Source organism: Lepidochelys kempii, chromosome 1 (genome assembly GCF_965140265.1).
Source record: "Lepidochelys kempii isolate rLepKem1 chromosome 1, rLepKem1.hap2, whole genome shotgun sequence".
In the NCBI taxonomy this organism is placed as follows: Eukaryota; Metazoa; Chordata; order Testudines; family Cheloniidae; genus Lepidochelys; species Lepidochelys kempii.
Genome location: NC_133256.1, coordinates 206,074,121 through 206,085,566, shown reverse-complemented (window position 1 = coordinate 206,085,566; position 11,446 = coordinate 206,074,121). Strand labels below are relative to the sequence as shown.

The 11,446-nt window shown below is 49.3% G+C and overlaps 1 protein-coding gene across 5 annotated transcripts in view; it reads right to left on the bottom strand.

Annotated features, from left to right (window-relative positions):
- Positions 1–3,259: 3,259 nt before the first annotated feature.
- Positions 3,260–11,446, bottom strand: part of SIDT1 (SID1 transmembrane family member 1) — a 91,896-nt gene continuing 83,709 nt past the window's right edge. For all 5 annotated transcript variants that reach the window (XM_073310113.1, XM_073310073.1, XM_073310083.1 and 2 more), the window contains 3 exons: positions 10,477–10,587; positions 6,407–6,520; positions 3,260–5,171 (listed from right to left, as the gene is read on the bottom strand). In XM_073310113.1, the coding sequence (XP_073166214.1) occupies positions 5,109–5,171; positions 6,407–6,520; positions 10,477–10,587 (288 nt within the window). In that variant the 3' untranslated portion in view covers positions 3,260–5,108. The remainder of the gene's footprint in view (positions 5,172–6,406; positions 6,521–10,476; positions 10,588–11,446) is intronic.

The window sequence follows — 11,446 nt, the reverse complement described above, 5'->3', positions numbered from 1 at the left end:
CAGTTGATTGGAGATAAAATATATTTGATAGACGTTTGGTTCCTAAATTTATCTGAGCTGGATTGGAATGTTGGCAGCAAACAGAGCTTTCCATTCTGATTGTAGAATCCTGCCCACAAAATCCTCATTGAATCGTACAAATCAGAGATGGAAAAGATCAATGGATATCCTTGTTTATTTCCCACCCTTAGGGTCAGGGTGGGATTGTTTCCTAGGGTGTGTATGCTTGTGCTTTGATTAATTTAGTTTTAAGTGTCCCAAGCAATGGGGCTTCCCTCTTACCCTAGGAGATTGTTCCCTTCCTCTCCTTCGTATATCTCACTCTCAGGAAGTTTTCCTTAATATTCAGCCTTGATAATTAAGTTTTCTTTGATTATTACATCCCTTTCTAGTTACATAAACTCTTCTCTCCTGCTGGTAACTGCTCCCTCTGTTCCATTGGTTGGTGTACATAGTCTTTTCTCTGAGTTCTCCTGGATGATCTGATTGCTTTTTCTACATATGGATAATGTAAGTTTCATTTCAAAGTCCAGCCTGTATCCTATAGAGCTTTATTGCACTTCTCAGGTGGCTCACATCAGTCTGCCCTAGCACTCCTTGACTGAGGTTCTACCATGCAATGCCTGGTTACATCTTAATGTTTAATGCACAAACTCCAAACAAATTATAAACTCAGAAGAACAGAGGCCCCGCAAGAAGTAGGGGAATTAAAGTACCCCCTACACCCACTAGGTGGTAGCTTCTCTCAACTGCTTTCTGTTTGTACTTTAAGTCTATGTGTAAATTCAACAGAGAGAAAATAAAGGACTGCGGATAGTTTAAAAGAGGGGAGGATGACAAAAGGGAAACACCTATTGGGTAGATTACCTAGGATGGGCGTGACAAGGGAGATTTAGGCTAAGTATTTACAACACCTAGGCGTCCTGCTGTCTAGTGGACTTCACATCTCTAAGTTAGGTGCCCAGCTTTGCCCAACAATGCAGGGACCGATATAGATGCCCAAGAACGGGAGCTACAAAAGCCAGCAAGCTGAATGGGAGCTGGTAGGAAGAAGTGAGTTAGGTGCCTAAACCATGTCAGCCCTTTCTTGCACCCCCAAAAAAAAAAAAAAGCGCCAAGGGGATGGTGGGGCTGTGCCACCCTTTGCCCCAGGCAGTGGAGCACTCACCCAGGAGGTGGAAAACCTGGGGTCCAATAGTCTGTCTAATTTGGAGACGGGAATTGAACCTTCCCTGCATGTGTCCTAACCAGTGGCTTCTGGGGTGGGGCTTTCAAGCACTGCTGTTGAAACTGTTCCACAATGTATGCAAGAGTTAGTCATGGATGCAGAGAAGGGTCCTGGAATGTGGGGCTCTAAGGAGCATGTCCTACACCCCACTGGACTACAGCATAATATTCTCCAGCCCAATGGTGGCCTTTGTGTGGGGTGGGCATGCTCTGAACACATGTACTAGTGCTGGCCCAGGAGATTAGGTGGGGCATGGCTAGTGTGTGAAGCCCACTGAGTGAGTAGCTGAGCAGTTTAGCCTCATCAGGACTTGGGCATCTTTGCACAAGTGCACCAGCAGCCATTTAGGTGCCATGGGGCCATCCCCAGCAGTGTATGTGCCTAGGGCCATTAGGCATCTCCAGATTTAGGCATTACCTGAGCAGATGTTTTGAGTAGCTAAATGTTGTACCTTAGCAACTAGGCACCTAAATCCCTTTGTGAAGCTAGCCCCTCAGTTGTCCATGGGTGCCAGTATACGATGGTTCTTTATTGGACATTTACAATATTAGTGCTCAGCTTGATTTAAAAACCACAAATATTGCCATGTCTGTCCCTTCCCTTAGGAGACTAGTCCATCCCCCTGCTACCTCCGGTGGGTGAGTGGCTTTTCCTCATATTCATGCCCTTCCTTCGAGCTAGCTCTCTCCCACACTCTGCTGTGTAATTCCTCTTCCTCCATTGTGGTTATACCCTTCACATTTGCACAGTAGGCTCATGTGCCCCTTTATTTGTCATTTAGCCAAACTAAATGGGTAGTGCTTTTAATGTTTCGGTCTGTGTCAGTCCCTCCAGCTGTTGCTCTGAATCCCACTGTCCCCCTTCTCCAAGTTGGCACTAGCTGTCTGGTAACAGGGTGCCCAGCAGGGAATGCAATTGGCCCCATGTGCTTGTGCCAGAGCCACAGAATATAAATATATATTTATACACACAAGAGCAAGGCTACCCATTCTCTAAGCACAGGCTGTGACTGCAAGGGTGAGATGACAGCCCTACAATAGCTGGAATGGGGGAAGCAGGGTGATGGGAGCGAGGAAAAGGACAACAGTCCTAATCTTCCTCATCCTAGCAGTTGTTTTGAAGTTACACTCAGTGTAGGGCTTATGCTTAGCTGAGCTGGATCAGTATGACCTGAGCCAAGTGAGCCTCAAAAGGAAGCTGCTCTCTGCCATCAGAAAGAACTGCTCTCTCCCCGTGTGCTCTCAGCAGCTGGCTGTTCACCTCGAGGGTGGAGCTAGACTATGAGAAGTTGACAGCAGGGCCACCAAGTGTCCCCATGCATCCAGCTCTGTCATGCCTCCCAGCACTCACAGAGGTGTTGGCCGCTGTGTAGTTGTAGCCATGTTGCACCCAGGATATTAGAGGGACAAGGAGGGTGAGATAGCTTTTATTGGACCAACTTCTGGTGGTGAGTTCCTTATTACATCAAAGTAGAGGGGTGTTCAGATACTGCTTAAGGTAGCACCATAGAGACACAGGCAGGGCTACATCTAATGCTGTTTGCATGAACTTTGTACATGTAAAAGCTCACCCTTAATATGGGATCTTACTGTAAAAAAAAAAAAATTTAAATCCCTCTTTGAACCTGTTTCTCTCTCATTCGTATTAGTCTCTTTGCAGCTTTGCACAGCAGATTCTGGACTGAGTCATTTATTCTAAACAAAGAACATATGGTGAGAGCTGTTGGGAGATTTTGTAACAGATGCAGATTATTCACAGTCCAACAGTGCCAGCAGTGAAATAAACTGACTGGCGAACAGTTGAGGGGTTGCAGTTTCCTTTCCCACAGTTTCTCCAAAACATTAGGCCAACCTTTTCAAAAGGGGTCACTGATTTTGGGTACCTGACTTGAGAAACCTTCAACCCAAGTTTCTACTCTTAAATACGCCCACTGCCAGCAGTGTGGTTGTACAGGTATGGGTAAGGGCAGAATTGGGTCTGCACAACTTTTATCGGTTCTAATGCAGAAGACAAGAAGAACCCAGCTTGAAGTCAGAGGCCTGGGAATTCATTTATTTGTAGTCTTAACAAATTTCAAGCAATCAATAGGACATCTTCCAGGAGCGAGACACTTTTCAGAGCACAGCTTCACCGTAGACTTTTTCCCCAAAGTAAATGCTAGTGGCCCAGGGCCTCTGTGTAATAGTTACCATAGAATCAAACATCCACACACACGCTGCTTTTTGACAATTCAACAATATTCCAATAGCAACTTTTTAAAAAAGTTACAGGAGGCCTCAGGTAATCGATACTATTTTTAAATTCAAAATTAGCAACATTTCACACCTTGTTCTTGTTTTTAATGATGTAGCAATTCTGGCAACAGTGAAAATGCAGAAGCTATTAACAAAAATCCAAAATCTATTTTGTGGCTGCAGCAGGGCTGAGGGGAAACAGCGTTTGGTTCAGAATTTTATCACACGGACATTTCACTCCTGCGGTGGGAGCCTTCTTTGCCAGCTTTCAGTCCACAGCAAAGGATTGGTTGTAAATTCAGAAGCCCTGAAAGACCAAGGTTCATAAGTAGCTTCTTCGCTATGGGCCTGACCCTGCTGAAGCTACTGAAGTCAATAGCAAAATCGCCACTAGTATGCACAGGACAGTGCCCTGATGCATGACTGCACTACGCTGTAATTCCACAGCTCCCTTTTCTAAACACCCACTCAGGGAGTGGACAGCAAAGGGAGGGCTCTAATGAAGAGTTGCTGTGTTAGGGTCACGGGATGTCATTTCAGATGCAAGAGGGGAGCTACCATTGAACTGATCTCCAGACAAGACCCAACCACGAACTTTTCCTCCACCGAAAAGCACAGGGAGGGAGGCCAAGGAGGAGCAAACATATCGGCATCTGGGGCTGCCAGGACATGGGTAGTAGGAGCCCACCACTGTCGAGCACCATCTCCCAGGACTGTTGCTTTTTCAGGTGGAACAATTCATTCAGCCCATTGCTTTTCACTGACCTGAGGTTCTTCCAGCTGCAGGATGAAGTAGCTCAAGTTTAAGGCTGGGGCTACAGATCTGAGCCTGGTCTTTGTTTGCTACCTGTAGCCTCAGCAGGCACTCCTCAGGCTGGCACAAGGTGAGAGCTAACACCTTCCCAGTTCTGGTTGCAGGGGCCCGTGGATGTGGTCAGATGTGGAGAGTGCTGACAGTAATGGCCCGTGGAATGCAGGGAACAGTTACAAAACATGACAGGGACCCGCATCGCCTCGGACGACCATACTCATGGGAGAGAAAGTGCAACACAACACAAAGGCAGGTAAAGGAGTCAAGAGCTAGTGTCAGATGCTCTTCACCATCTGAGGAGCCCGCTGTGTCTCATGTCCCCATTGCACTGCTGGGGTTAGTGCCAGGCAGTGAGCGAGAGAAAGAGACTGCTCCCTGGGGCAGCTCAGGACTGCTGGGTGGCTTTTCTCAGGTTGGCAGAGGTTGCAGGAGAAGGTGAACACAGTTTAAGTCACCCCTGGAGGAACACACTACCTTTAATGAACATGGCCACAGCTCCCTCTTCCAGCAGCCACTGGGAGAGGAACCAGCCAAAGCACTGCTCACCTGCCTTGCACTGGACTCCAGGATGCTGGCTGGCTACACCTGATCCAATGAGTGGCAGGGAGGAGGAACAGGCAGGGCTCTGTCTGCCTTTCAGGTTTTGCCTTGTTTATTACAGCAACCTCCTGTTTGCTGGTGTGGGATCTATCTGCTCCTCCCTCTCCACCTGGCTGGGGTGTCGGTGCTGTTTGTACAACAACAGGTTCATTCTCCCCAGACAATGCTGGCTGCCGGTTCTGCTCCTTCCACTGAGCAGAATGAAGAACACCATCCCCACCCCACCTCCTGTCACTCAGAACACAGGGATCTTGTCTCTCCGCACAGAATCCAAGTCATCATCCAGCGTTAACAGAACCTAAAACGAGAGGGAGAGATCAGCACACAGCTCCTGCGCGCGACATAGCTTTAACTGCCAGCTGCTTGGCATGAGATGCGGGAGCTCAGTCCACTTCCTAGCCGTGACACAGGTGCCCCCCTCACAAAAAACCCATCTGAATGGGCACTGGCTGGCCCCTCGTCAGGTGCCTCAGCAAAGAGGCTGGGGCCAAAATGGGCTGTGGAGACTGAACTCTCCTCTCCCCTTGAGAGAGATGATCCCCAGAGCAACGCGGTGTGGTGGGAGCTTGTTGTGCTTCTCCCCAGCCTGCACTTGCTCTGTGGCTGCTGACTAGAGGGCTTCTCTGCTCAGGACAGAGCCCAACACCTTTCACCAGCACTAAAGTCGTAGGAAAGCAAATGCCACCAGGGCAGCATTAGGCACCGCACAGCTGGGTAGGAAACAAAACTGGCTGCACCTCCTGACTATGCGCTTCAGGAGGGGCAGGGGAGAGGCAGCAGGGGGACAAGGGCTCAACCTCACCTCTCCACTGCCTCTCTCCCTCCCCCCCCCAGCCCAAGGACAGTTTGTTCTCCCACCCCCAGGGGCACCCCCTTGGCATTACACAGCAAGGTCAGAAAGGGCAGCAAGCTTAGTCCAGTTGGCTAATACAACTTACCTGCCACTTTTAGTTAGGGAATCCCAGGAGTGGCTAAAGCTCCATACTAGGGGCTTCACTGGGGGTCCAGTGGGGTCCCCAGCAGGGCGCTAGTGTGACAGCTGAGAAAGAGGGAGTCTCAGATGGGGTGTGGGGAGAGAAGAGAGGAACAAGGGCAATGTCCCCCCGCCCCATTATGGCTGCATCAGCCACAATCCTCAAGGGGATTCCGGGCAAGGAAGTAATTAAAAGAATGGAAGGGGGTGGAGTGGTGGAAAATGAGCCAACCCAATCACAGCAGGAGACACAGCTGTTGAACTCAGAGTTGGAGCATCCCCTTGCAGGGGCAGTCTCAGGAGCAGAGCAGGTGGAAAGACAAGTCAAGGATGGGGTTGATGCTCCCCAGAAGCAGGCTGTATGAATAGGGGTCAGGACGTAGCACAACACCACCAGGTGCCAGGGGGCTGCCAGCACGGCCAAGGCTACATATGTGCCCCAGCTAGAGTGAAACAGAAGAAAGATGGGGAGTGGTGGGGGAATAGAGTGAGGGATGAAGAACAACAGCAGGAGAGGTGGAAGGAGAATGAGCAGGAGATGGAGTGAGAGAGAAGCTCACCAAGAAGGAGAAGAACAAGGCAGCTGCTGAGAGGAAGTGCCAGACGTCATGGTCATCAAAGAAGCCCAGCAGGATGCATGGGCGATTCTTCTCTCGGGATTCCGCCGGGGTCTCCTAGGGAGAGAGAGCAGAGGGCTGAGGAGGAGCAGGCTCCCATATCTTCTCTCTCACACAGAGTGGGGACAGACACTTGGATGGCACGTTACTGGCATCGCCCATCCGAACATTTCACAAAACTCCCCCGGCTTAACCCTTCGGTACCATGTGGGATGTCAGACCAAAGAGCTGCACCGGGGAGAAGCATCTGTTTAGTAAGAGCGAGTGGGCAGAGAACGTGAAGGGGAGAGAGTGAAGCGGTAGCATGAGGAGACAGAGAGGGGCTAGAACACTGGACTTGGAGTCTGGAGACATGGGTTCTTCTCCCAGATTCATAGCTTCCAAGGGCAGAAGGCACCATGGTGACCATCTAGTCTGACCCCTGGTATAAAACAGGCCATAGACCTTCCCCAGTAATTCTGGTCAAGTTACAACTTATCTTCCAGAGATAGAGAAGCCACCGAACCCCAGGTAACTTGTTCCAATGGTAGTGACCCTCACTGTTAAATATGTGCACCCAAGATCTAGTCTCAATTTCTCCACTTCAGCTTTCAGACACCCAGCTGTGCCACTGACCTGCCCCGTGACCTTCAGCCTCTGTTTCCCCTCCCACTCAGTCTCCCTTCTTTATACAGTACAAGCTGTTTTATCCGGCACTTCACCAACCGGAAAGCTCTATAAACCGGCATTTCTGATCTTCATTGAAAGTCCGGTTTATAGTCTGGTTGGCATGGGGCTGGCAGGCGGCTGAGGCGGGGGTGGGGGTGCGGAGCAGAGGCTCTGGGAGGGAGTTTGGGTGTGGAATGAGGCTTGGGGCACAGGACGCCGGATCCAGGGGCCACTCACCTCAGGCAGCTCCCCGGCAAGCGGTGACCTGTCCCGGCTGCTCCTAAGTGGAGGTGCATCAGGCAGCTCTGCACGCTGCCTCCACCAGCAGGCTCTGCCCCTGCTGTGGCTCCTGGCCAATGGGAGCTGCAGAGCCAGCGCTTGGGGCAGGGGCAGCGTGCAGAGCCACAGCCAGGACAGGTTGCCACTTGCGGGGAGTCGCCTGAGGTGATAGTCCCCTGGATCCAGCACCCCGAGCCACTTCCCGTGCCCCAATCCCCTGCCCTGAGCCCCCTCCCACACCCAAGCTCCTTCCCTCTTAGTTAACCAGCATTTTCCCGCTTACCGGCACTCCCCATTCCCCCAACATGCTGGATAAAACAGCTTTTACTGTATTGTGAGCACTTTAAAGCAAGGATGGTTTCTTAAACTGTTTGTGTACAGTGCCTAGCTCAATGGAGCCCTGATCTCAGCTGGGGCCACTAGGTGCTAGTGGAATACAAACAAAAACAACAAAACTAGAACTTGATAGTTTCATCTCAGTGATACTCATGAATAAAATCCATCCCCACTCTCTGCCCTCCTGTGGCTGCTATAAACAAAACTGCAAACAAATTCAAACCTCTGCCTACCTCAGACTGCCCGAGCCTTCTAACACCAAACATGCCCTTGGAATTAACCAAAACGATGACCTACTTGGGGGCAGAACCTGATCTGAAAACACGCCCCCATCTATCGACATTTGCTCATTCTTGCAACAAATCTCTACAGACTCAACTCCTGGATTCCAGACACCTTTAGCTTATAGGTTGCACAAAAAGTCTAACAGTGACTATGATTCCCCACCTATCAATCTTTATCCCTTGACCCTGTCACCACTGAAAATAGCAGTTCAAACTTTCTATTTCAACGAGATCTTCCATGTGCAGGCAACACCATCACGGTCTCAATACTGGGAGCACTACAGCGGCACAGGGATCCGGGTCTATGAGATTTTTAACATTATGCAGGTAAGAGATATATACAATGACTTACAAGCATTCAGAGAAATTTCTGCCCTCTGTGGTTACCAACCCAAAAAAGGCGTCCTGCTCCATAGTGCAGCTCTCTACTATCCTTTTTTCTAAGCTACTTGACCTATTAAAGAAAGTATCCATCTCTAGCCCCTCATGGCAAACTGAACCTAACAAACTTTGGAGAAACAAGCTGGGTAAGATCATATCTTTCTGGACCAACTTCTGTTGGTGAGAGAGAAGCTCTTGAGTCACACACAGGTCTTCTTCAGATCTGGGAATAGGGTTGCCAATTTTGGACTATTCCTGGAGGTTTCATCACAAGACATAATCTATAACGAAACATTCATCTTTAATTCCTGGAGACTCCCAGACAATCCTGGAGGGTTGGCCACTCTATGACTGGGGAAGAAACTCTCAGAGTCACAGCTAAATGCAAGGTGGAACAGATTGTTTAGCAAAAGTAGTGAGCACATATTGTAAGAGACCATTCCAGACAACCTGGTCTGCTAGCACCTCTGCACTTGGAGGGCAAAAAAGGGGGGTTAGTGGGTTACAGATTGTTGTAATAAGCTGTAAATCCAGAGTCTCTGTTCAGTCCCTGATTTTTGCTGTCTAGCAGAGGAATGAATTTAAGCTCCCAGGCACGTCTTTTGAAAACATTTTAGTAAAAGACAAAAACACCGTCACCTGTGGGTGAACACTTTTCACAGAGTGATCACTCCATATCTCACCTCTCAGTCCTCATCCTCATCCTCAAGGAAACCTGCACAACACAAAAGACGAGCCTGGGAGCTTAAATTCATACCTCTGCTAGACACTAAAAATCATGGGCTTTGTCTCCACTACCACTTTTGTCAGCAAAACTTCGGTCAGTCAGGTGTGAAAAAAACCACTCCCCTGACCAACATAAGTTACACTGACAAAAGCACTGGTGTGGACAGTGCTATGTCTGTGGGAAACACTCACCCACCAACACAGCTACCGCCGCTTATTGGGGGTGGTTAAATTATGCTGGCTGGAGGAGAGCTCTCTCCCATTGGCATAGAGCGGCTACCCAGGAGACCTTACAGCGGGGCAGCTGCAGTGGTACAGCGGTGCTGCTGTAAGGTCCCGAGTGTAGACACAGCCATAGTCTTAATAATGACACTCGAATGATGGGTCATTGCAACAATCTGTAACCCACTAATCCCTCCTTTTGTCCTATGTCTACAGGGTTGTTAACGGGCCACTTCACCTTGAATGGTCCCTTAGTTTAGCAAAAGACATTTGTGCACTTTCTATCTGCTCAATCTTGCATTTAGCTGTGACACACCGAGTACCTTTCCCAGACCTGAAGAAGAGCTCTGTGTAAGCTGAAAAGCTTGTCTCCCTCACCAATGGAAGTTGGTCCAATACAAGAAGTTATCTCGCGCATCTGGTCTCACTAATATCCTGGGACTGACACGGCTACACCACCACTGCATACAAGCTAACTTCTTTATCAGCTGCTCTGTGCTTCCTCCACACCAAAATCTTAAATAAATATTCTGTATGAACACTGGTGTTCAGGGATAATGAATTCTGCATAGTAAGCATTCAGTGCATAGGAGAATCTAGAAAGACACTGGAAAGACAAAAACCCTCCCCCATTATACAAACAGAAGCAGGAGAAAAGAAATTACCCTCCAAATAAACAGCCACCTGGAGTAATTCTAGATCTGTGAGCTTCTACAAGAGCTCATGTTACCGACCTACCAAGGTATAGCTATATTTTCTTTCTCCACCAACAGCCAGTACTCTTTCTGGATCACTTTCACACCACCCTCTCAATTCACGTTAATGTAATAAGGAACACACGGGATCAACAGTGTGGTACGTGATGCCCTTGGCTATTCCTGCGCTAGTGCAGTTATTTTTGGCTCATGTCTGTAATAGTCCCCATCCTTCCAATACATTGAAGGAGTTTGCCCTTTCTTTGTCATGTACGGTTATTAACGATCCAGATGCCTTTTTCTAAAACATTTTTTTGCAGGATAAAAAGGGATATTCAGAAGTATGGACTGGGGAAGGAAAAGGGAGCAGAAATGATGGAGGAAGAGAGGGAGAGGGAGAGAGAGAGATGGGGCTCAAGACAGATAAATGTGTGGCCTTTACCTCCCAGCTGCTGAGGTTTTGGAAGAAGAAGTAAAGGGCTGCAGCCCAAACCGCGGCCGTGGCCACAATGCAGAACAGTGGGATGGGCAGGAGCTTCTCAGAGCTGCGGAGCTGCAACGATCAAAAGGAACAAGGCCTCAAAAATCAGCCCAGGGAGGCAACATACAATGTCCTTTCCAAGAACCATCCAGCTGTGCACACAATCACAGCAAAGGGCACAGTCCCGGCACACCCCTGAAAACAGGAGGGTGTAGTCAGTAGCACAGGGCATCCATTATTCTCAATTTTGGATCAGAAAATCATCTGCCTCTTCAACTTTCTGAAAGCTCTGGCTTCATTTATTGCCCCTTTTAGGAGAATCTAAGGCCCGGTCTGCACTCTGCAAAGAGACATAACAAGCAGCGTCTGGCAGGCTTGCAATGCTACACAAAGCCCTGCATCCTCTTGCCGACGCCAGCCCAGGAGTTTTACAAGCTCGGTTTGAGACACCCAAGATGGGCTGTCTGCGACGGCTCCTCGGCAGGGCAATCACAAGTGTTGCAGCTATAACAGCTCAACCTATCCTCCGAATACATCCCTAAGTGCAGGGCACCCTGTGTGGAAAGTACCCAGAAACCCCTGCTCCCAGCAACAGTGCTACCTAGGGGATAGGTGCTCTGGAGTCCCAGAATGCACTGGTGCCCTCATAGTGTAAAGTGGACTGATGTATGGCTGTCCCACATGGTTTCTGTAAAAAAAATAGCTGATCATGTGTTGCCGATGGGTTTCCCCCAAGCCCCTAACACCAAGGCCCCCCATGCTGCAGAATTAGCAAGTCCCCAGTGGGAGTGGACATTGCAGAGGAGCAGCGAGGGGCGCAGACATTGGGCAGCCAGCCCCCCTTCACACTGCACTGCAGGAGTGGTGGAGACACAAGGAACTGCTGCACGAAAGGCCTTCGTTCCCCCAACGGGAAGGCAGAGGAAATAAG